Source organism: Notolabrus celidotus, chromosome 11 (genome assembly GCF_009762535.1).
Source record: "Notolabrus celidotus isolate fNotCel1 chromosome 11, fNotCel1.pri, whole genome shotgun sequence".
NCBI classification, from domain to species: Eukaryota; Metazoa; Chordata; class Actinopteri; order Labriformes; family Labridae; genus Notolabrus; species Notolabrus celidotus.
This window is the reverse complement of record NC_048282.1, coordinates 30,549,499-30,575,367: the sequence shown is the minus strand read 5'-3', so window position 1 is coordinate 30,575,367 and position 25,869 is coordinate 30,549,499. Positions and strand designations below refer to the sequence as shown.

The 25,869-nt window shown below is 40.6% G+C and overlaps 1 protein-coding gene across 1 annotated transcript in view; it reads left to right on the top strand.

Annotated features, from left to right (window-relative positions):
- LOC117821431 (inactive dipeptidyl peptidase 10) overlaps positions 1-22,189 on the top strand; it is a 28,658-nt gene extending 6,469 nt beyond the window's left edge. The window contains exons 3-25 of the mRNA XM_034695686.1: positions 1,332-1,427; positions 1,609-1,703; positions 3,878-3,949; positions 8,855-8,907; positions 9,501-9,582; positions 10,065-10,185; positions 10,332-10,486; positions 12,719-12,816; positions 13,001-13,124; positions 13,522-13,563; positions 13,650-13,754; positions 14,499-14,590; positions 15,364-15,411; positions 17,520-17,638; positions 17,751-17,798; positions 18,093-18,191; positions 19,258-19,324; positions 19,433-19,627; positions 19,716-19,770; positions 19,873-19,972; positions 20,073-20,131; positions 20,668-20,740; positions 20,829-22,189. Of these exons, the coding sequence (XP_034551577.1) occupies positions 1,332-1,427; positions 1,609-1,703; positions 3,878-3,949; positions 8,855-8,907; positions 9,501-9,582; positions 10,065-10,185; positions 10,332-10,486; positions 12,719-12,816; positions 13,001-13,124; positions 13,522-13,563; positions 13,650-13,754; positions 14,499-14,590; positions 15,364-15,411; positions 17,520-17,638; positions 17,751-17,798; positions 18,093-18,191; positions 19,258-19,324; positions 19,433-19,627; positions 19,716-19,770; positions 19,873-19,972; positions 20,073-20,131; positions 20,668-20,740; positions 20,829-21,046 (2,216 nt within the window). The 3' untranslated portion in view covers positions 21,047-22,189. The remainder of the gene's footprint in view (positions 1-1,331; positions 1,428-1,608; positions 1,704-3,877; positions 3,950-8,854; positions 8,908-9,500; positions 9,583-10,064; positions 10,186-10,331; positions 10,487-12,718; positions 12,817-13,000; positions 13,125-13,521; positions 13,564-13,649; positions 13,755-14,498; positions 14,591-15,363; positions 15,412-17,519; positions 17,639-17,750; positions 17,799-18,092; positions 18,192-19,257; positions 19,325-19,432; positions 19,628-19,715; positions 19,771-19,872; positions 19,973-20,072; positions 20,132-20,667; positions 20,741-20,828) is intronic.
- The last annotated feature ends 3,680 nt before the right edge of the window (positions 22,190-25,869 follow it).

The window sequence follows — 25,869 nt, the reverse complement described above, 5'->3', positions numbered from 1 at the left end:
AAACTGCAGTTCATTGAGGATCTGCTTGAGGCTGGCTCCGGAAGTACCAGAAACCACATACACAGCAATTCAAAAAAAGACGATCTTTACAGCAGAAATAAACATGTTTACAGCCTGGTTCAAAAGACAAGTGTAGTCTGGTTGGCTCATTTCTCAATCGGCACACACTGTACAGGGGTTGAATTTTTTCATAACGCGGTCTTTTCAAAGATATTGAGATTAGGAGTCTTCCAATGAGAGGCACAGCTGACTTGATTGACAGGTGGGAACACTGTAGCTGTTGGCTAGGAGGCTCAAAGCCCGCCTCTTTACATCACAATCGCTCGACAGCAGCAATATGGCTGCCGCCGACGATTGGCCTCAAAACAGCGCTTCAGAAACAGATGGGTGACGTCACAGTTACTACATCCATTATTTATACAGTCTATGGTTTCAACAAGCTGCTAGTAGCTTCTTTAAATTCTAGTGTGGAGCATTTTCTATTGTTGGTACTTAGAATGGTGACTTTGGACAAACATCTTCTTTTAAGTTCTCAAGGAATTTAGTTTAGAAGATTTAAATGTTCCCATTCTGTTGAGTCACCTTTGAAAGTTAATAATTCTATACAAGAATTAAAAAAAAATTTTCGGATTCTTTTATATTAGAAGTTAAAGTAGATATGATTGATGGGGGCTTACCCCAAACCTCCCCTAATGTTTACCATGCCTGACCACCCCAACAAAAGTCAGTGCCCCAATATGGCCACCCCCCCAAAAAAAGGTCTAGCTCCGTCCCTGGATAATAGATGGATAAAAAACGATATAAAACATGACAAGACAGGAGGTTAAAGAGATACAAACTATAGAGCAATGTGAAAGATTGATGGTGACTAAAGAGGAACAGGACACAGTTTGTGAAACGACAATGTTTGGGAAAGAAAATGTCCCTGATAGGTTGTACTGTGTGTTCCTACTCATCTTGTTTCACTTCATCAGTGGAAATGTTCAGTGGGATGAATTGGTTTTCAGTGGAGCTTTACAAGGACTGTACGTTTTCCCATTTACTCATTGGCTTCATTTTCAGCCTCTCTGCTGTATTCTCATATTTCCTGTTCAGATAAAGAGCGTTGTCCTTTCCACTAAAATGTAAATCAGCTTATTACTCAAAAAGTCAAACTTTCTTCAAAGGGAGGTTTCATGTGGGAAAGTATTAAAATGTATTTCAAACATTCTAATTCAGACGTAAAAATGAATGCATGAAAAAGCTGAAATATAGAGCAGGATCAAACATGCTCAAGTTAATAAGACATACTCTCTGATCATGTAATTAATTCAGTCTCTTTTCCTCTGAAGATGAAACTCACTTGTTGCTCCGTTCCCAACTGACTATGGAGGATCTGGAGAGTGAGGAGTTCAAAGTTCATGACCCCTCTGTAGCATGGTTAAACGGTAAGGATTCTTGTCCTGGATTAAATTAATCCTGACAGTTAAAAAACAATCTCATGAGCTCGCTTTGAGCAAGAAAAGTGCCGCTCATTTGCAAGTGTGGTAACCATCTCTGCTTCTGTCGCTTTAAATCCTCGCTCTAATAACACAGGACCTTATTTCTTACCTGTCCCCACTTTTTCAGAAAACGAAGTGGCTCTTCGAACCAGAGAAGGACATGTCCTATCATTCAGCCTCAACAGCAACCTCACCACGACTCTGCTGGACAACAGCTCCCTGGTGAGTTACAGCAGCCTGGCTTGTGAGGACGCAGGACAGGCTTCAGTATTGATTGGCTTATGTCCACAGACAGCTGGATGAATTAACTGGCCAATAGAGAGTGATGCTTCCATATTGAGACAGAGAGAAGCTGTAGAGTCCCACTGTTCCACATCCCACAGCTGAGACAAAAAAAGATCTGGCAGTGTGACAGTACCGGCTCATTTCGCCCCAATCTGGCTGCTCTGTGAGCCCTCAGCATGTGCCTTCAAAGAGAATTTCCCAAGCATGGGTATCATCTTGAACACCGCCTCTGCACGACACTGACAGACTTATATGGGTCATCACCGAAGAGCTTAAAGCAGGGTTGTGTTGTCAGGTTGAAAACCAGTCTCTCCTTGTTGTTGTGATGTGGTTTGTTGTCTCTGCTACAGTATTGCTGCTAATTCCAGAAAATATCTTTCCTCGTAAGGACACTGACACACACACACCACACACACACACACACACACACACACACACACACACACGCACACACACACACATACACACAGTGTTTCCCAGAAACACTCAGAAAGTTTAGCTCGAGTTAATGTCAAACTGAAATTAAGATTCACAGCAAGGAAAACATTCTGTTGAGCACTTCTTGAAGGCAAGACAATGAAGCTCTACAGTGCTAACAGATAATAACAGCAACTCTTGAAATATTCAATCAAAGAAACTGAAATATGAACAAAACTAAAACGTCTTAATCAAAAATACCATTTACAAGGTTGTCAGAGTAGGCAAAAAAAAAAGTTGTAGCTCTTTTCCTGGAGATTTGAACAGTGAAACAGAATTTTCAATTCATTCCAAATCAGAGAAGACACCAGAAAGAGTCCAAGCATTGAGTTGATGTTAAGCAAGCTTGTGGAGTTTATTTTGTAACATGCCACATAAAGTTGAGCCATTTAGTCTTGGTAGAGCCTCTTTCCTTAAATGAGAATTTATTGCAAAGTGAATTGTAAAATATAGAATTAAAGACGGTGGTGGAAAGTTGGAAAATAGGAAATTGATGTAGCCCGTTCAATTATTGAAAAAGCAGGACTGACCTTAAAGTTTCAGCCCATTGTTTTACTTTCCAAGAAGAGTTGATTTGGACCAAAGCAGGAGGCTGTTTTCAGGACAAAAGGCATAAAAAACAGCAGAAAGAAGAAGTTTGTGATAAGCTTGTGAATATAGCAGCAAAAAAAGAGGTTCCCCTTTGGAATGATGGAGGATCAATAACAACATCATGTTGATCTGTGTCTTTACTAGATGTGCAAAAAGTCTTCTAACAAGACTTCCTTTTCAGCTGTAACAATGACTTCTGTTCATATTGATGTTGTGTTCAAAACTCGCTGCCAAAGTGGCCAAAATAACAAGTGAATGCTGGTTTCAGGCAATGAACAAACATTTGGATTTTAAAGGTCTCCATCTCTTATAGATATGTAAAACTCAAGATCATCTGCATCGCAATTATAAGAGACACGGCCACACTTACAAGACATTTTCCCTCAAAGGGATGACGTATAGAGAGAATCAGCCAGGTCCCAGGATTGACCCTTGAGGAACGCCACAAACCCCCAGAAAGTTCAAAAGAAAAGGATTCATGTGCTATGACCTGTTCATTTCTCCTCATGAGGGGAAATGAAGATGCTGAATATGTATTTTAAAGCAAGGACTGCAGGCTAACAAAAACTGTTCTATGATGACAGAAGTTAAAAAACAAACAGAACATAGTACTTCAATTTCCACGAATTAAATTAAAAAATGTTCAACAGAAGATCTCAAAAAGACAAGAACCACTACTTGGAGAACGAGGAGCAAACAAACAAGGAAAGATGCAGAGAAAAAACAAAGAGAGGAGAAAAAGGGAAGCTAAATACACACAGGGGAATCAAGCACAGGTGTGACAGTGAGACACAGATGAAACTAATTAGGGGCAATCAAAGTGGAGGGAAAACACAGGAAGTAAAGTAGGAGATTATTAAAAGGGAAAACAGGAAACAGTACACACAAGTAGAACTGAAGAGCTACTGATGACTGTAAAAGACAAGAATATATGACAACACGTGAAACACAGATTAAGGACTACAAAATGAAACAGGAAAAGAAGACCAGATACAAACTGAACAAAAACAGCTCATCAAAATGTTCTATTTTCTCTCTTCCAGGACCTGACCACGACTAAATTCCAAGTCTCTGCAGATAAGAGGTTCGTCCTCCTGGCATACAACATCAGACCGGTAAGTTTTCTCCTGATCCCAATTGGACTCAGCACAATTCCATAAAGCATTGTCCCACTTTTACCTTTTACAAACCCCCCTAGGGACATATATTATCAGCAAATATCCATAACAAGCTGTTGTGGCACAAACATCTCCACATGTCTGGCAGGCCAGTATTGTCTGCGAAACAAAGGCAACATGCATCCTAATCCGAGCGCCAAAGAGAGAACAGAGAGGAGGATGAGGAGAAGGAGTGTGCTGATTCTGCACTACTGCAGCAGGCTTGAGCTCCGTAACACCACCCGCCAAATGACTGGGATAACATATGGGGAGTTGAATATTTAAACTGGCTGATGGCTGAAGGTGCAGGGGGTTGAGGAAAGCTTAGAGTGAGTGATCAGTATGAAGTGGATGGCTGGGGGGGAGGGGAGATATCAAGGAGATGAAGGGCTAAAGTTGGAGCTGCAGTAATGAAATCACCCTGCTACTTCGGCGGGGAATTTTAATGAGAAGCTGACAGGAATCACAATCGCAGGTGGTTTTCAGATAAGCGTCGGGGTAGACAGAAAACACACAGATCTTAAACACCACACAGCCCAACACTGCCACCCCCCCCCCCACCCCCTGCATCCTCCGTCGCACTCTGTAAATACCCGCACCACTAATAAATAGTTGAGTCGTTCCTCAAAGGGCAGGCAAGTTGTGTAATGTGCTGGTAATCTGCAAGGGTAGAAAACAGAATTAGGAGGAAATGAAAACCCTCAGCACATTTTCACCCACATTTTTATTAAAAATATGAATGCAGATTTCTCTGCTCTCTCTTCTCTCAGTCTGTCTATCTCCCTGTTTTTCCCTCAGAGATCCGCTTTTGCTCTAATGACTGTGAATCATATAAAATGTGTGTGTAGGGGGGGAACGAATGAGCCTGTTGCTGTGTTACAGCACTCGCCACTGACATAGAGCAGCGCTTGTAAATAAATTATTGAGCAGTTAACATACGTTCAATCAGTTTTCATAGATCTCCACAGAGAAGTGGCTCAGATCTTTGCATGATTTGTGCGTTGCTTGTTGCCATGTCATTAGCATACTTCCTTTGATGTCAGCAGGAATTGTCCAATCTCATCTGTATGCTCAGTATACATCCACACTCGAAGAAAATCAGAGGCAGTGGCCACGCCACCTGGAATCATTTGTTTGTTTAGAAATGGATGCGTGTGTGTGAGATATGGTTTTGCATGCACAGGGGCCATTTCTCTATTCTCCCCTTCTCTTTATCTGCCTCCCTCTCGCCCGCCTCATCTTCTTCCTTCTCACTCACTTTCTTCTGTCTATCTCTGGGGGGGATTTGTGCTGACTGAAGCAGTTTGCACCAGGCACCAGCTTTGCTGTTTTGGAAGAGGAACGGCACGCTGCTGAGAGTGGCAGAGAACGAGAGGGAAAAACAGAGGGAGCAGTGTGGGGACTGCAAGTTGCGAATTGGAGGGACGGAGAGAAAAATGGGTTATGCACTATTTGCCCTTAGATACAATGCCCAGTTGGAAATCAATCAGAGTGGTTATCAAAGGATGACAGAGACGTTAGAAGTAGAAAGCTGCAGTGAAAGAAATGGATGTGCAGGACTGTGGATAGAAAGTTAAAAGGCTTCTCTGGATCTTGTATTAGCTCTGCAGGCTTTAGGGACGTTTTCTGTGCCTGGTGGGTGAGAGTAAATGGATTTTGATAAGAGGGTATACAAGGAATCGAGTTAGGGATTTGGCCACATCGGAACAAGAGAAAGCAGATTTCCTGCCGGGGGGGTGGGGATGTCTTTCCTCCAAGCCTGTTTGTATAAAAAAGATTTGTGTACGAGAGGAGAAAAGTGAAGAAAGAAGACCTACATACTTTTTACAAGAATGATGGGGAGATACTTTTGAGGAGACGGAGGCTTCTAAGATTGATGAGCAAGGGCAAACAGACTAAAAACTGCCGAGACAGTGCAGTTTAGAGAGAAATAAAGTGACAAGGGAGTCGTGTCTGCACTCTGCAGCAAACACTGATGCTGGGTGCTGGTATAAAAGCAGTGCATTGTGGGGCTGTTAAGGAATGTGGAGAAGGAAGGATGCTGTAATCTTTGTATGGTGCTATCTTGCAGTGTGCATTAGATATCAATATCAGCGCTCTTCCAAAAGGTTGTTGTAATCTCTTCACGCTTTGCTTGTTAGTGCGTCTCCTGAGTGTTTAATCCCTGCATGTGCCCCCTCCTCCTCCTCCTCCTCCTCCTGCTTCTGTTGTGGTGACAAAGATTGGGGATGGTGCGGGAAATAAAGGGGGGTGAGGAGCAGAGCGATCTGGAAGATTTATGATATGTTACTGGCAGTCACATTAGAATTCACTCTGCTGCTCCAAGACAGATGCCCTCACTCTCTGTGTCTGTTTATCACGCAGACACGAGGTAACATACAGTCTCTGCCACCAGCTTCATAATGTTAAATCATGAGCAGAATCTACAGTGTCCTTAACAAATCATAAACAGCTGATTGAACACGGTGCTCATAACAATGCTGCCCCCTTTGGTCTCCAGGAGCAATACGCCCCTTTCACTCAAGATTGGCTGTTTGTCGACGACCTGTCAACTCTGGCTGACAGCCTCTGCCCTCCCTGCATCCCTTTTCTCCCTTCCTGTCTTTGTTTTTTTTCACTCTTTCCTGCCCTATTGAACCAATCCATCTTTTCCTGCAGTTATTATGGTCTTAACACAGCTCTTTTCCTGTCCACACCCTGTTGCCCCTCATGCTCAGACTTTACACTGCAATCAGATTTCAATTTCTTTAGATAGCCTTAGGATTTATTTCCTCTCCTTTATTTCTGCAGCTTCACCCCCTGCGTCACTCCATCCATGCGTTTTCTGACAACAGACAAACAACACAGAGGAGAAATCCAATTTCACTGCTAAGTGTGCTGTATAGAGGATGTGACATTTAATTTCTTTAGGGACTTGTTTTCCAGGAGGCTCTGGCTTTCAGAGGTCAGTGGGAAAATAGCCTGCTTCCAACCTTTAGCTGGAGAGAAAAAAAGTAATGGAAAAAATCAATATATTACCTAGAATTCATCAGGTAATGCTGTGATCAATTACAGTTAAGGCACACACACACACTCACACAGGCTCACTTTCATTGATTCTGGTCGGTTAGTCTTCTTCAGCATGTTAATTTAATGAATCATCAAGCTGCTGATGCTGGTGTCAGGGGTTGTGACACAGTTTGCAGCAACAAAAGACCCTGAGGGAAAGTTATTAGCTTTAATGATGCCATTTAATACGAAAGTTGGTTGTGGTTTCTGCACTTTCTGTTCACATGTCATGTCCTTTAATTTGTCTCTTTTTCTCAGTGTGAAGGGCCCCTGAGGGAGAACAACTTCACTTCATGTGATATGATCAAAATAATGATGTAATGAAGATGAAATGACTGCAAGAGGTTTAGTAACTGAAATAAATTAAGAGTATTAGAGGATTAAGCTGTGATCTTTCAATGCAATTAAAGCATTAAAATAAGCATTTGAAAATATATGTACGAATTATACTTATGTCCATTTGGCAACTGAACATGTTTGATTAATGAGAAGTTTTTTTCCTTTGCCATTTGGTGAAGTGATTTGAGTTTAGAGTCGTTTTAAATCCCATTCAGCAAAGGAAGTGCCTTCAGTACTGTCTAAAATGCAGCATCAGGTATTGGCAAGTGCACCAGTCAATGCTTCAATCGAACACCGTAATTCATCATTCCTCTGTGAAAGAGTTTTTTCCTCTTCTCAAAAACCGTAGCTTACACAGCAATATTTTTCTGTTTGTCTGCCCTTAGCTAGTTTTGTTGTAGAGCCACAAAAGAGAACAGATCTCAGGTAAATAATCGTGTTCACATCCAAATGTGTAGTGTTAGTCAAAGCTTGAAAAATGGGATGAAAGGGTGTTACTCAATCAGATATTACAGGGCTGTGTTTTGTTTTATTTAAATTTATGATAATTATAGTTTGTAAAACCACAAAAAAAGCAGCAGTATTTCTCCATTGTTCTAACCCTGTGACAGTTTTTATCAGAGTGGTAACAGAGACACTCAGTATTGACAATCTAGTTTAGCTACTATAACTGGTATCAGGAAGAAAAAATATCAATAGATCAAAAAAAGGAGCCACCAAAGACTGTCAGCCATCCGTAAACTAAAAGGACTCTATGTTGCCCCCCGTCTCCTTCTGCTGCTATTCCAGAACATGACTCAATCCATCCTCCTGTACTGCTCCACATGCTTCTTCAACATGTTATCTGTTAAAAACAAGGCCAAACTCACACGCACCACCACCACAGCTTCTAAAATAATCGGTCTCCCCACACCAAACCTCACAGACTTAAACCACAGGGCAATCACACGCATCGCAACCTCAATAGAACAGGACATCACACATCTACTAAACACCTACCTCATCCCACTCCCCTCAGGACCCAGGTACAGAGCACTGAGGTGCAGAAGGGCTCGCTCGGCAAGAGCCTGATCCCTGCTGTTATAGGGAGCATGAACAAAAGGCCTCGCTGAATGATACAACTTTGTCTGAGTGTTGATATCTTGGTGGACAGTTTGTTGAGCCTACAGTGTATGTTTGTCTATGTCTGTGGAAATGTAGAAAGGTGCTGTGGAAAATAATTTCCCCAAGGGGACAGTAAAGTCTAAAGTCTAATAGATTTGTATTTTAGTCAACATCATAGGATGCAAAAAAAAAAAAATCCATTGCTTATTTCTTAGTAGTAAAGTCACTCTGATCAGTCTCTCTCCTAACCTTTGTTTAATTTGCATTTCCTTTCCTTTAAACATGTTGATGAGCATGTGTGATCACTTATGTGTGTGTTGTCATCTGAGTGCAGCACACCTGTGTTGCATGATATCCTCTACCTTCTTTCAGGTGTTCTCTCAGTCCTTCACAGCCTCCTATGCTATCCACGATGTGGCTAATGGGTAGGTGGAATCATGAATGCTAATGCATGGGCTGCACTGGGCATGAGCGTCACCACTGCAAGCAGACCAGCGGATTGAAAAAACCAGTGTGTCCCATTGAATCAGAACCGTCATGTTTCTGTCCGACATGCATTCATTCATCAGTGTGCTCGCCGGGTTCCCAATGTTGGGTTTGAGCTGTACTTCAGATTTCACTGCCTGAGATTCATATAAAGCATTATGTCAGAGTACAAACTCGAGAAGTAGCTGTGGGCAATTCCTGGATCATCTGAAGAGTTGGTATGAAAAGGATTTCTAGGAGACCTGCAGTATTAATCGTTGCCTGAGTATGCCTTGAGGGGAAATGTTTGCCTGTCCTGAGGAAAAAAATAAGCCCAGTTGAAAACACGGATCAGAAATTTTGCACTCTTGCATGAACAAACCTCGTTCTTTGTTTTGTTCTCTCTCTCTGCATCTTGCTATTTTGCCCTCACAGTACAGTATCTCTTTCAAGCACTGCTCAAGGCCAGGGCATGGATGCACCTCAGAGGGCTTTAAATGGGACATTGTCCCTAGTGGAGGGCTTATGTCTTGAGTGTTTTTGTGTGTTTCAGGGACCTGCAGGAGCTCAACCCTCCGGAAAGAGAAAAATCAGTGCTACAATATGCCTCCTGGGGGCCTCAGGGGAACCAGCTGGTAAGCTCTAACTAATTCACCTGATCAATGAGGAGTGCTCTGTCATCTGCATCAGCTATTCCCTCTAATCTGATAAGAAGATTTTCTGCACCTCAGTTCTTGTATGAACGGAGCCTTCGTTTAGTGTAACTCTTGTAATGATAACATCACGTCTCTGTCATTATGAAATGAACTCCTGCATAGAGGTTATTGCAGCTGCTGCGTTGCTTTAATGGGGTTGTTTTACAATCATAATTTAATTCATCTACCTTGCCTGTAATGTAATTGGCTTTTGCTGCTATGTCGGCGCTCATCTGCAGCATATTATCTGGATGGTAAAGATGTATTGGCTCTCACTTGGTGTGTGTGTGCGAGTGTTGGACGATGTTTCATCCTGCCTTGGACAGTATCCGAGGCTCGATTCAGTCGTCCAGCAATGAGGCCTGCAAATGCAATGTGTTTGATAATGGATTGGCTATGTCTATATGTGCTGCTCATGCCAGGCCTATGTGTTTGACGGAGATATCTACTACCAGCCAAGTGTGACTAGCAAACCCCTGCGTCTCACGATCAATGAAGCAGAGCAGAATGTGGTGAACGGGCTCTCTGACTGGACTTATGAAGGTAGGATTTATCTCTGACTCCCCAGAAATGTTTCACACTTTCAATACAGAGTGAAAAAACAGCTCAGTTTGACAGCACTGAACATAAAAACAGGTGTAAGCCTAAGTGTGACTGTGAATGTAACAACTGACTGTCTTTTCAAACAGAGGAAATACTCCTGACATATGTTGCTCACTGGTGGTCTATGGACGGGGCCCGGCTAGCATACCTCACCATCAACAACTCTGCAACACCTGTGATGGAAATTCCTCAATTCTTGGGTGGTCTCTACCCCTCCAATGTCGTCTTCCCCTACCCCAAGGTAGATATTGATTAAGAAGACTGAGAAACAACGCTTTCTGTCCATGATATTGTGGGGACTTGAACTAACACAATCACACACATTCAGTTTTTCATGTCTCTGTGGGAACCTATTGAGATGTCCTGTTGGCTTTCAGATTAATTATAATGTCTTTGCCTGATCTTGATCACACATTTTGGTCTTCCTATGGCTGTGTGGAATTTTACTGAAGCACACAATCTTGTTTTAATATAATTTTAGGGGCTCTTGACTGTAATGGGCTGTTTGGTTTTAATATTGTTGTTGGGACTTAAACTGACCAACACTCTCTTGTCATTGTGAGAATTTTTACTGACACATATTCTTGTTTTGATATCATCGTTAAGACTTACGCTGACATAAACGTCTTGTTTTCCCTCTACTTTGGGAACTTTTACTGACACACACACTTCATTACTGAGGCTGTTCTTATTTTCACTGACACACACTTCCTTATTTGAATATACTATTGGGAATTCATACTGCCACCACTGTTTGGTTTTAATATTTAATAATGCTGTGGGGTCTGAAACTGACACCTACTTTTCTGGTTTTCTTCTTGTTATGGGGACCTTTACTGACACACACTTTCTGGTTTTCATACTGTTGTGGGGACGTTTAGCGACACAGACTTTCTGGTTTTCTTATTGTTTTGGGGAACTAGCGACAGACACTTTCTGGTTTTCTTATTGTTGTGGGGACCTTTACTGACACACACTTTTTGGTTTTCCTGTTCTTGTTATGGGGACCTTTAGGGACATACACTTTCTGGTTTTCATACTGTTGTGGTGACCTTTAGTGACACACACTTTCTGGTTTTCTTATTGTTGTGGGGACCTTTAATGACACACACTTTCTGGTTTTCATACTGTTGTGGGGACATTTAGTGACACACACTTTCTGGTTTTCTTATTGTTGCGGGGACATTTAGCAACACACACTTTCTGGTTTTCTTATTGTTGTGGGGACCTTTAGCGACACACACTTTCTGGTTTTCTTCTTGTTATGGGGACCTTTAGTGACACACACTTTCTGGTTTTCTTATTGTTGTGGGGACCTTTAGCGACACACACTTTCTGGTTTTCTTCTTGTTATGGGGACCTTTAACGACACACACTTTCTGGTTTTCTTCTTGTTATGGGGACCTTTAACGACACACACTTTCTGGTTTTCTTATTGTTGTGGGGACTTTTAGTGACACACACTTTCTGGTTTTCATACTGTTGTGGTGACGTTCAGCGACACAAACTTTCTGGTTTTCTTATTGTTGTGGGGACTTTTAGCGACACACACTTTCTGGTTTTCATACTGTTGTGGTGACGTTCAGCGACACACACTTTCTGGTTTTCTTAATGTTGTGGGGACCTTTAGTGACACACACTTTCTGGTTTTCACACTGTTGTGGGGACGTTCAGAGACACACACTTTCTGGTTTTCTTATTGTTGCGGGGACATTTAGCAACACACACTTTCTGGTTTTCTTATTGTTGTGGGGACCTTTAGGGACACACACTTTCTGGTTTTCTTCTTGTTATGGGGACCTTTAACGACACACACTTTCTAGTTTTCTTATTGTTTTGGGGACCTTTAGTGACACACACTTTCTGGATTTCCTGTTCTTGTGGGGACCTTTAGTGACACACTTTCTGGTTTTCCTGTTCTTGTTATGGGGACCTTTAACGACACACACTTTCTGGTTTTCTTCTTGTTATGGGGACCTTTAGTGACACACACTTTCTGGTTTTCATACTGTTGTGGGGACGTTTAGCGACAGACTTTCTGGTTTTCTTGTTGTTATTGGGACCTTTAGTGACACACACTTTCTGGTTTTCATACTGTTGTGGGGACCTTTAGCGACACACACTTTCTGGTTCTCTAACAGTTGTGGGGAACTAGCGACAGACACTTTCTGGTTTCCTTAGTATTGTGGGACCTTTACTGACACACACTTCCTGGTTTTCTTTTTGTTCTGGGGACTGTGACTAACACATGAAAGTCAACAAACTAATTAGTCTTGTCCTGTTTGACTGTGATTACTTGAACCTAATTTCGGAGAATTAATTAAAACGTTGTTGAGGTACATTAGTCTGGAGCAGTGAGATGTACTGACAGAAATACCTTGCCTTAGCTGCATGCTAAGCTAAAAAGTTTTACCTAAACTTATGCTTAACATGTTTTATTTTTTATTTTTCTTCTTTCCTCTTTCACTCTCAGGCTGGCTCCAGTATCCCATCAGTAAGTCTATTTGTGGTCAATCTGTACGGTCCAGCTCACACTCTGGAGATGATTCCCCCCGACTCCCTCAGGGCCAGGTATAATATCTTTTTAAATTTCAAATCAGAATAAACCTAGAAGTCTTGAGACACCTCTTGTCAGAAATGATTACACTTGTCAAAATTACTCTCCTCTCCGCCCCCTCCTCTCCTTTTTTCTCTTCTCCTATGCACCACTCTTCAATCCGTTCCCCTTGTATCATTTTCTGCATCACCTCTTCAGAGACAGCTACATCTCCATGGTGACTTGGATCAGCAGCACCCGCCTCGCTGTACGTTGGCTGAATCGTGCCCAGAACCAATCAGTGCTCTGCGTGTGCGAGGCCACCACAGGGGCATGCTCCGAGGTGAGCGGTCATCAGTCGTTCCACATTAGTAATTCAAACGGCCCACTCTGCAATATACGGCTTTAATGGAATTTTTGCTTCTTTTACACTGTGCAGGGAGTTTGGATTGATTTCTTTAAGCTCTCAGATGTCTACTAGCTGGATTAATATTTAAGGTCATTTGCTGCATGAGTAGAATTTTCAGTGATGTACTGCAGTATTTTATTGCTTGTTCTGTTCTGGCGAGTCCTCACAGATTTTACCTGCCATTCTCCAATGTGTTATTATTGCTTTATTTTAGGATTTATAAAAGCACTTGTTTTTATAATTTACTTCAAACTGAATAGGCTGTTAATGAAAACATTTTAAGACCTGTGACTAATAAATGTCTCTATTCTCTTTGCTTCTAAACTGATAGAAACATAAAATGGCCATGGACATAATGCAGAACCAGCGGCAGGTGTGTATTAGTCATGTTTCATGAAAGGTTTTTTATTCTATTATTAGGAGTTTCTTTTCTCACTTCTGTTGACGTCTCTTCAACAGGAGATGCCGTTGTTTTCAGCGGACAGCTCTGTGTTTTATACAATCCTACCAGCAAAACAGGGCGCTCGAGGAGAGTTTCACCACATCGCTGGTCTCTCAGCCCAGGTCAGTTAACTTTTAGTCCCCTGATGTGTCACTAAGATAATATCTGACGGACTCTACCATTAAAGGGGGGATGTATAGCGGTGTAATTACAGATCTCAGCCATTCAAACCATATTTTCCTCCTCTTCTCGTATTATTGAAGTAATTTGTTTGCATTTACTTTCCTCCCAATTACTAAAATACCACTTTTATCTAGGGAGTTATGTGACTCATTAGTACTATAATGGTAGTGAGCCCTTTGAGGAAGAAAGGGACTTCAGTTCATTATCTTTTATTATATTTCTTTAACAATGTATTTGGCCTCAATGGAGCAATTCAAAAAGTGATTTATGTTTTTTTATGTATTCATTCTGTGCTGAGGAACACGACTTAGTGTGCGCAATGAGTCTTATTTTATCTTTCTTGTTAAAGAGCTAAAAGAATTTGACATCAATAACAGCTCATGTCGTGTAGTTTTTTTAATGCTGAAGTCCCTCTACTCTGTGCTCATGCATATCGTTAGTAGCACCATAAAGTTCTCTCTTGTGTCTTGCTATCTTGAGCTGCAGTGTCAAAATAAATGAATCATGCCTTCTTTTTTTTTTAGCTCTTTCTGTAGCCTTCATTTGGTTCAGCTTCCCACAAATGTCTTCATTTCCTTTCCTCATCCTCTGAGACACATTTCTGTACTGCTGTGCTTATTCATATTCTGTATATCTGCCTGCTTCTACATTTGTTTTCATCTCTGTTTTTCTGTGTAACGCAGCCTGCCACCCCCTCCGTCCCTCCTCGCTTCTTGACATCAGGGAGCTGGGACGTCACCTTGCTGTGCGCTCTGGACGAGAAGGCTGGGAAAATGTATGTAAAAGTCACAGAGTGTGAAACTCACTTAAATTACCCTCAAGAGCCTCAACATCAACTCTTTACCTTGAAAGTGCAAGTGAAGAGTAGAACAGTGGCCCTCATTAAAACAATCCTCCCTTGCTATAAGCTTAGACCAAGACTTGTCAGCTGGAGTGCAGACTAATTCACGACACCTAACCCTGTCTATTCAAAAATAACCAACAGAGACATTATGACAGGTCAAGTTTTAAAGACTAAAGGAAGTGGCTTTGACCCTGAGTGTGCTTGCTGTGACAATGTTTTGACATAATGAAGAAAAAGGATCAAGCAGATTACATCTTAACTCTGTCTTCATCCTGATGGTGGACAGAAGCAGCTCGTTAACAGACTGACTGAGGCTTTAGCAGCGCACAGAATCAAGGAAAGTCAATTATACATCTATTCAAGTTGTTGATCGTCCCAAAGCACACAGGTTGATACAGCTCCGTGCCTCTAAGCAAGTCATCCAGTCCCACAATGCCTTACTTTAATTCATGTGGAAGCAGATAATCCACTTCTAATCTGATGAGTTTCTATTTCTCTGATGTTCAAACTCACCATCACAAATATTAATTGTATATTGACTGTGACACACTGATTTTATTAGCACTCATGACTCTGAATCATGCAAACGTGTGCATTCTAATTGTGAATAATTCATGTCCAGAATATGTATAATGAAGTGGAGATGCTCAAGGTTATCTGAAGTTCTTATTTGCTCAATTTGTGGATTTTTTTCTCTTCATCAGATATTTCCTGAGCACTGAAGAATCCCGACAGAGCAGACATCTTTACAGGTAACCATGTTGGAAATGGCCGAACTAATTTATTGCATCTAAGTTTTAAAACAGACATTTGTTGGATTTTTAAACCAGCTTTTTCATTAAATCCAACTTAATTTCAATATGTGTGTTTGAGCTATACTAACATGAAGTAAGAACGGATCTTTGTTTCAAGTTTTGTATGTGACCAGGGTTTGATTCACTTTCCATTTTCAAATCATGTCTCAAAACACAAATTTTTAAACTGGTATATTCTGATTACTACTCTTCCCTGTACGGTATCAGACTCATCTTTTATATTGTGGTTCTTTCTCCAACTCTGCCTTGCAAGGTGACTTAAAGGCACTGTTAGTAGTCACAGAGTAAACATCTGTTCAGAGAGAGGGACTTCGATTGTCAACACAATCCCTCCCAACCAGATTTCCTCTTAGCCCCCCAACACAGATCTGCGTGTGCAGTCATGATAGTGCTGGACTCATAACCAATCGGAGGATATAGTAGGGGCCGTCCCTTAACCAATCAGGACAGAGGATTGGAGATTTGCTGTGAATGGTCCGTGATAACAGGAACAAGGGGAATAATAACATTGCTTGATACAATGGCATTGGAAAACGCAGAGATTTCACAATAGTCTCAAATTACTCCACTTACCGAGGAGTACCGATGGGCATTATGACCTTTTCTCCAAACCCAGCAGAAAAAAACAACTTTTTTACACCATTCCTACCAACAGCAGCTTTAAGTGCTTGGCAAGGTGCCTATAAATAGAATGAATTATTATCATTAATATTATTATTAAAATCCCCACCCTGTAGTTTAGCATCATAAAGAAAGTCTTCAAAGGGTTTTGTGTTCTCTGCTATGTTTTTTCTCCTGGATCAGGATGTTAAAACCATAAGCCCACAGCTGCTAAAGGTACAACCTGAATCCCTCAGAACTGCAGATCATATAATCAAACCGCCACAGAAGCTAAACTTGTTGTACCATTCATATTGAATTTTGAGCTTTAAAGTCACTTTGCTCTTCGGAGACTTTAAATGTGGACATAGCAAGGGAAAATGTTTGAGGAAGCTATGCTAGCATATCCGTTGATGACTTGAGGTACAACTTTAGCTAAATGCTAAAGAAAACATCATCATGTTATTATACCTTAGCAATGATTAATACTCACTACTGCTGAGCAGGTATAACATTGACTAATTTACTATCTTGGTTAAGCATGGCAGATTATAAAAAAATGCCATGTGGTGTAAAACAGAATACAGCTTCATCTGATGAGATGGTCATTAGTTATAATAAGACAAAGAAAACACCAGTTCATCTTTTTTACATAATTTTTATTCTCAAAGCCACAAATGTTGATGTAGTGCTGCTACAGGAAAAGTCAGCGGGTAACCAAATTCATTAGCATTCACCATCTGATAACCATGGATGTCTGCTGAAGATTTCACAGCACCCCATCCGATAAAAGCTTAGGTTTAGGGGAAAATGGTGGACGGACATTTCTCAATCCTCTGAGCCAAGCATGCTTTAAAAAGCATTCAGAAGAGTAACTGCACACTAATGTGTTGATATTAGAATCTTTATTCCTGTGCACCAGAAGTGCTCGAGGCCATGAGCTGAGTTGACACATTTATAACAGAGAGAAACCCACTCAGTGGACGAGGCCTCTCTGTGGTGCAGAGAATCCAGTCGCTGAGACTTATGTTTCTTCCCTGTGATAAACACACTTGTCTGCTCCCTCATCAACCTCCATGGTTTCATATCTTTTTATTAACTTACATTGCTGCAGGCTAAAGAGAGCTAGCACAATGTTATGGATGAGGGATGATAGCTTGTTTGAACTTAACTGTGATTAATCCTGTATGAAATTTGTAAGCAGCAGAGTGGAGAGGCACTCCACACCGCCTTACAGAGCCATCTGTATAACGACTTTTATGTCCTCCCTTATTGAACCCTATTCGTCTCCGAAAAGGCAACTGCCTGAATAGTTTGTCTCCAGACAATGACACTTTTCCTTAATATATAAACAATTAATTGACCTTCTCCTGGAGCATATCAAACTGCATTAGACTGCCATATTGGTGTAAATGCATTCAATAACCCTATTCTCTTCTCCCAAGTGTGGACCTGGATGGAGTGTTTCAGCGCCAGTGCATCTCCTGCAACCTCATAGATGGGTGCCGCTTCTTTAAAGCCGAATTCAGCCCCAATCAAACGTACTTCATCCTATACTGCTTAGGTAAAACACACAAACACCTTTACTCAATGTCACACGTACTCGCAAGAAATATACAAGTCTCACACAGAGAGACAGTGAATCTAATAATGTAGTCTTCTGAAAAACTCCACAGGCCCCGGAATCCCTAAAGTGACAGTTCACAGTACAAAGGACCCCTCCAGTGAGTGTTTCATCTGCCTCTCTGATTAATGGTATAATCAGTCACATTCACACACACATGCACGAACACACACTGTCTGCAGTTTCCAGCGACAGCCACCAGAAGGCAGTGTGTTTAAGCACAACAGGATGTAGAATGAGTGATGTCTTGTTTGTGCACACTGCCCTCTATCTGTGACTCTCTGTTACAGCCTGTCCTGAGGTGATCAGGGTTTCACTTGCTCTTTGATTGGTTCATGTGTCAGTCTTGATGGTCAGGATTAAAATTGACACATTTTGGTCTGTTCTCTTGTAGGATATGTTGTTTTGGAGGATAACAGCCCTTTAGATAGAGCTTTGGAGGACAAGAGTCTGCCTGAGACACTGTTCAGGACACTGCCAGCTGACAACCATGGTAAGAAACCAGTTGCTATATTTATGTTATTTATCTATGTTTCTATTTATTTATGTATTTTAATACAACTGTTTATGTGAAATATTTTTTATTATGTGTACATTTAGCTGTGTCTTTATAAATTACAATATAACTGCTTTATAAACCTGTTATAAATATATGGAACTGCATCATAAAAATACATGTTGTGCTATTGAAACGTATTACTAAAAAACATAAAAACCAATATGTTGTGGTTTGACACTCACAGAACTGACTGACTGAATAAAAAGCACTCACAGATCATCTTTCCTTATTTTCTGCCATGGTCAGACTTTATATAATAACCCTCCTGTTGTGTTGTTGGTCAAATTGACCCTTTTTAAAGTCTATTTTAGGCGATATATGCCTTCCAAACCAGCTAAATGCAGCATAAAAATCTGGGCAGCATGTGACAGAAGAGGTGTCGTGTTAATTTATCAACATCACTTCTTAAAAAAAAAAAAATTTAATTTAAAATACAATAAACAAAAATCAATGTCATGTAAAACTATTGTATTTATCTTTAGGGCTTTCCTATGTATATTGAAAAAAGTTTCAACATTAATTTTGATGAAAAACGAGTGAGTTATCCTCATTGAACCGTGATCTGTGAGAATTAAAGAACACCAATGGACTAAATCTTGATTTAAATGGTTAGTAATGGAGATAAAAAATAGAAAACAAAAATGTGTATTAGGATTTTTTGGGGTTCTGACACTTTTGGATAATTGAATATGCCCCGGGTCAAATTGACCCAGGAACATTATTGCTGTTCCAGAGAAACGAACAAAACAGGAGGGTTAAGCAGTTAGAATGAAACACAGGCTGTGAGTGTGGACACCTGTAAGGGACAAATATGGTTAAGTGCCAACTAAAAGGGTAATTTCACTATTTAGTGACAATGTAATTAATGTGAGTTTTGCACAGCCTCAAGGATCAGGTGCAAGTATTCCTTTTTATGTCCTTTAAATGCTATTCTTATCCCTACAGTCTGTATAAAGGTGAGCCAACCTTCTGACCTCTACCCTGTATTTGCCTTCCTCAGATCTGCACCTGAAACTATCTCTACCTCAGGGTTACGAGGCCAACCTGCACCCTCTACTCATCATTGTGTAAGCCCCTTTAAAAGACAGCTGTCGCCTGTTTCACAACCTCCCATCCCTCCTCATCTCAGGAACTGTCACCATTCTAGCTGATCCTGTTTGTCTTGTCTCCCTCAGAGATGGTGTTCCTGGCAGTCAGTCGGTGACAGAGGAATTTGCCCTGGACTGGCCTCAGGTCCTCTCCAGCACTCACAATGTGGCCTTGGCCTGGGTGGACGGCAGAAGCGGGGTTGGCCGTGGACAGAAGACCACGGCCGTGGACCCTCGCAGGCTTGGCTCGCTGAGAGTCAAAGATTATCTGGGAGTTGTTGAGTCAGTACAGTTATGCAACACAAAACTGTAAGGCTATAAAAGTTGCATGTGAGAAAAATGTACTCAGAATTTTATGATATTTCCACAGGTTGTTGATGCAACTGTCTTACATTGATGATCGCCGGATGGCCCTGTATGGCAAGGTAACAGCATTGTAGATGTTTGGGGATATAACGCTCCTATTGAAACCCTCAGAGATCAGTCATACTTTGTTTGTTTCAGCACTTTTCTGCTTCTCTTAACAGGCATTCGGTGGATATCTAACTCTCAAGATGTTAGCTGCAACAAATAAACTCTTTCAGTGCACTGCAGCTGTTGCACCTATAACTGACTTCAGGCTTTATAGTAAGTAAAGAAAACATCATAAACTATTCAAGCATTGAGGTTTCTGGAATATTGATGAATCTGAATCATTTGTGTGTTAATTTTGTTCCATTATTTTCAGGTGCTGCATTCTCAGAGAGGTATCTAGGCCTTCCAGCAAAGGAGGAACACGCTTACTCGGTGAGGATCCAAAGCTGTTAGTCTATTCAAGCGTAAAATGTTTTGATAAGTTAGCACTGATAGTGGTTGCTGATACATGCAGTTGCAGGTTTTTATTACCCAAAACCAATGTGGACTAATTCAACAGTTCTCCAATAAATCCTGCCTCTGTGGATGTTATTTGTTGAAAGTGTTTTAGTTAGGTATTAAATCAACTTTATGGTCATTTTGGCAGTTTTAGTTTGTGGTGCTGTTCAGTTGTCTTGCTTTGTGCTGAAAAGTGTTTCTAATTTTGTGTCAACTCTGTTTAAATCAACAGCAGCAGAAGAAATAAAGAAATCACCTCTCTGTATAACACAATACAATTCACCCGCACCACAATCAGCAGCCTCCAACAAGGCCATAAATTCTTAAACCACATTTTTTTTAACCCAGCTGGACATTACACTTTTATGTTGGTGGAATTTATTGCAGTGCTGGTGTGTTAGAATGCATTATTTTAGCTTGGAGGGATTTCCTTTAAAAAACACTAAAACTGATGCTGTATGTCTCCTCAGACTGCATCTTTGCTGGAAGAAGTTAACAAGCTGAAAGATGAGAACTTCCTTATTCTACATGGGACTGCAGATGGTGAGAACTAGTTCAGTTTTATGCCAAACCATGTTTTGTATTATTATTTTATCTTCAATTCTGTTGTATGTTTTGTGTTTTCCCAAAGCGAGGGTACACTTCCAGCACAGCGCTGAGCTCCTGAGCCGGCTTGTGAAGGTGGAAGCTAACTACTCCTTGCAGCTTTACCCAGACGAGGGCCACATCCTGAGGGAGCCGCGCAGTGTCCAGCATTTCCAGCGGACTGTGGTGAACTACTTTCAGACATGCTTGAAGCACAGCTTCTTCCTAGATCCTGTAGAAGACGAAGAGGAGGAAGACGACTGAGCCCAGAGCCCCTCCCCTTCTTCTGGAGGGACATTCTTCAGACTGTATGCCATTTTATGCATTACCTTGGGTCAGATTACTGGACACAAGAGCACAGGAGTGGGGACCAAGCACATCAGATCACCTCCTATGACTTCTGGAAAGTTGATTGATGTACTGTATACCTTGTTGCGCACATTTATTATTTCTGCTGTATGTATGAGGCTCTGTTTGTTTACAAGAATCACTTGAGATAATGTGGACAAGAAGGCTACTGATTCTGTCAGACGTTTACAAAGATCTTAAAACATGCATGTCACTATGGCTGCATGATGTGGATTAGTTCACTTTGCATTTTGTATGTTTTGCAGGTCCAAATATCACCCTTCAGGGTTACAAGTGCAGAATCTACCAGCAGCTGGGAACACATTAAGAAAAGTCCTCACTGATGCTATTAAAAGACCAGCCTTACACATTTAATGAATGCATTTATAAGGATCACATTCACAATAATGCAGATTGAAGTCCTATTAAGCTGATTTTCCAGGTCAGCTCTGATAAAAGTCATTCAAACCATATAAACTCTTAGATAACATGCAAACTGGGTCAAAGGTTACCCCTCTGGGCAAACTCCTTGTCCTCAAGATGGAGCTGTAAAAGTCATCTTAGGTATTTTGTACAGTGTGTTCTCAGCTTAAATGAAATCAAGTTAAATATATGGATCATTTTGAATGTGATAAATACATTTTGTGGACTTAAACCACTCGTTTCTTTAGAATAACTTGCATTATGTGATTTAGGATGGATATGCGACCAAGACAGGCTCCAGATCAAGAATGACTGCAAGAACATGTGCGCTGGTTTCTCTGTACTGTGTCTGGAAGTATGGGGCAGTAATGTTTCTGTTTGATATGTCTCAGTGTTTTGATATGTAATCATTTCGTCAATACTGCAGAATTGAATTATCTCTCTGGACAAGCTGTTCAACCACTTTAGTCCAAAAAAGATAACGAACTTAGCCATCCAACTATCAACCAAACTAAACTGGTAAACTGCATGCAGGTGGTTTGGAAACGTATGCCCTTGACTCCAAACAACCAGCTACTCCTTTTTTTTCCAACAGTCCTTGACAATAAAGTTTGAACCTCTTGTTTTACAGCAATATCTACTTTTTTCTTCACTGACTATAATCATTGTCATCAGAGCCTTTTCAAAGGGTGATAATTATTAATCCCTCATACATATTGAGAGCTATCAGGTATTGCCAGATCATTCAGAGAACATATCTGCTGGTAGTGCTCTCAGTGGTCGCAAAGACCAGGATTTTCCAGAGCAAAAGGGAATCCATTTATAGAATTAGCCAGTCCTGATTGATTGAGAGTAACATATGCAAACACCAAATGCCAAAAATAGCGCAGGGTAGATAAAAATAACATACAGGCGAAGTCTATGAGAATTAGAATAGAATAGAATGTACCTGAAGGGAAATTCAGGTGTCTGGCAGATAAAATTATAAAAATCACATAAAAAAAGTAATTCAGGTCTGCTCATCTCCCATTGGCTAGAGAGTTAGCCCAGAGAGATGAGCCGTCAACCGCCGCTGTATCTCTGGTCCACAAAGAAGTTGTGAAGTGGATGATCTGTGTAAATTAGAATGGTATATAACATACAGGTGAAGTCTATGACAATTAGAAGAGAAAATATAAGGCCAGACACTGTTTTTCTTACATAAGAGATTAAGCTATAAAGCAATTCAGGTAACCGGGTCACCATATCTTTATTTTTATTTATTGCTCATTGATCTTGATGCCACATTTTGTTATTAAGGAACCATTTGAATGTACAGACGTACAGTTCAGAGTTCATTCGACAATCAAGGTGCCCTTTTATCCTGACGTATACAGATCACTTCTCATCACTTCTTTTTATTCCACATTTTATCTTAACTGTAATCAGCAGACTATTTAGTTGAATGGAATTGAAGGCAGACTTTTTAAAGCTGAAGAAGAAACCTTTATTGAAGGCATTGGATAATATTCCATATATTATAGGAAACTTGCATGTGTATAGTTATATACGGAGCCCCTAAAGTGACATGTGCAGAAATTTTTTTTTGGAAAGTATCTCGTGCGCACGAGATACTTTCTCGTGCGCACGAGATACTTTCTCGTGAGCACCAGATACTTTCTCGTGCGCACGAGATACTTTCTCGTGAGCACCAGATACTTTCTCGTGAGCACCAGATACTTTCTCGTGCGCACGAGAAAGTTTCACGTGCGCACGAGATACCAAGTTAGCACTGGAGATCAACCAGTTTCGATCTAAAAATGAGTACAGCAGTTAGTTGAGCTTTATTTCAACCTTGGGCTGCCTTGTATCTTGTTATATTTATATACGGACTGTTCAGTCTGCATTTACGAACTGTTTGTAATTTGTGAACCTCACTGCATTTGTGAATGGAATTTTTGAGACTGCAGGGCAATGTCTGTAACCAATCAGATGTTTCACTCCTATGCAGCCAATCATAGTGTAGATTCCAGGGTATGTGGTTGTGAAGCGATCCCTTTAGCCATGCCCGAGACCAGAGCGCACAGAGACCAGAGCGCACAGAGACCAGAGCGCACAGAGACCAGAGCGCACAGAGACCAGAGCGCACAGAGACCAGAGCGCACAGAGACCAGAGCGCACCGAGACCAAGACTAGTCGATATCATCCCGCATTTAGGCAGTTATTTAATGAGGACTATGTTTGATCCTTTGTTACAATGGGTAGCCTATCTGCAAACGTTTTATCCTCAGCCCGTTACTGTATTATTGATCAGTCTGACGTTCGTTTACCTGCATATGAAAAGTGCTTTAATTCCTTTAATTTGAACATTATACTGAAGAACTGATTTAGCTTTGGTAGCTTTGGTAGTCTTTGGTAGTCTTTGGCAAATCAAAGTGAACTTATTTTTATTGATCAGATATTATCTGTGGTAATAATACTGTTAAATGTGGTCACTAGATGGCGCCATTGCTCTTTGTATTGTACTGTTCTGTCAAAGGTTACACTATGCGTGCAGATGTGACGTCATCACACAGTATTTGCGCCCTGTTATGTTAATGAAGAGGAGAGCAGGAGATTATGTTTTATGCCAGGATATTAATGAGGAAACCTCCTGTACGGCCTCAATAAATATGTCAAAGTCTAAAGAGTAGAGACTGACTCAAGCTTTGCTTATTCTCCACAGCAAGAAGACAGCTGCGCACTCCAGTGCTTTACAAATACATTGAGCAATTTCCTAATCAGTGTTCTATTAACTTAGATATACCAGCAGTGTAAAACGGACTTCAGCAAATCTGGACCAAGCATAAAACATCATCATGGTGTTAACATAATGGGTTAAAGGAATTAAAGCACTTTTCATATGCAGGTAAACGAACGTCAGACTGATCAATAATACAGTAACAGGGTGAGGATAAAACGTTTGCAGACAGGCTACCCATTGTAACAAAGGATCAAACATAGTCCTCATTAAATAACTGCCTAAATGCGGGATGATATCGACTAGTCTTGGTCTCGGTGCGCTCTGGTCTCGGTGCGTTCTGGTCTCGGTGCGCTCTGGTCTCGGTGCGCTCTGGTCTCTGTGCGCTCTGGTCTCGGTGCGTTCTGGTCTCGGTGTGCTCTGGTCTCGGGCATGGCTAAAGGGATCGCTTCACAACCACATACCCTGGAATCTACACTATGATTGGCTGATACTTTCTCGTGAGCACCAGATATTTTCTCGTGCGCACGAGAAACTTTCTTGTGCGCACGTGAAAGTATCTCGTGCGCACGAGAAAGTATCTGGTGCTCACGAGAAAATATCTGGTGCTCACGAGAAAGTATCTCGTGCTCACGAGAAAGTATCTGGTGCTCACGAGAAAGTATCTCGTGCGCACGAGAAAGTATCTCGTGCGCACGAGATACTTTCCAAAAAAAAAATTCTGCACATGTCACTTTAGGGGCTCCGTAGTTATACATATTACAATGCATTTAAGAAAATAAAAGAAATTACAAAGCTTTATCAGACATTGCAATATAATTCTTGATGAAATAATGATACATGAAAAGGATAGAAAATTATAACTATTAAACAGTGAAATATATAAATATTTATTCTTTAAATTAAGTGACCAAAACATGTTGAATGTACTTCTCTGGTTCCTTTTTTTATTTTATTTTATTTATTAATTATTCCAGAGTAAAGGTGTTCATATACAGGTAGTAGAAGACAGTAACACATATAAATCAAGTGAAAGATTAAATAAGATAAACATATCTTAGTCACAAAACTTGCTTTTGCTTTCAGTCCCCAGAGTGCGTCTTGAAATGGGTAAAAAGAGTTTTAGATATGCTGCTCCTGCAGCCTGGAACCTGTTGCAGGAAAGCCTGGGTTTGAGTGAGCTTGTCTCTTTAAATGTTTTTAAAAGCAGACTGAAGGCTCTTGAGGAAAATGCTTCAGTTTGTAGATACTTTGACTGATGACTTTTGTTCTGAAACCCATGATATGTTGTAATGTTTTAGAATTATGTGTTTTTTGTCTGTAACTTTTCAGGAATGTGCCTCTGCCGATCTTAGCCAGGACACACTTGAAAAAGAGATTTTTAATTGCAATGGGTTTTTTTTTCCTAGTTAAATAAAATAAAATAAAATAAAATAAAATAAAATAAAATAAAATAATATAAGATAAGATAAGATAAGATAAAATAAAATAATATAAGATAAAATTAAATTAAATTAAATTAAATTAAATTAAATAAAATTAAATAAAATTAAAATAAATTAAATTAAATTAGATAAATATCATACATACAGAAGAC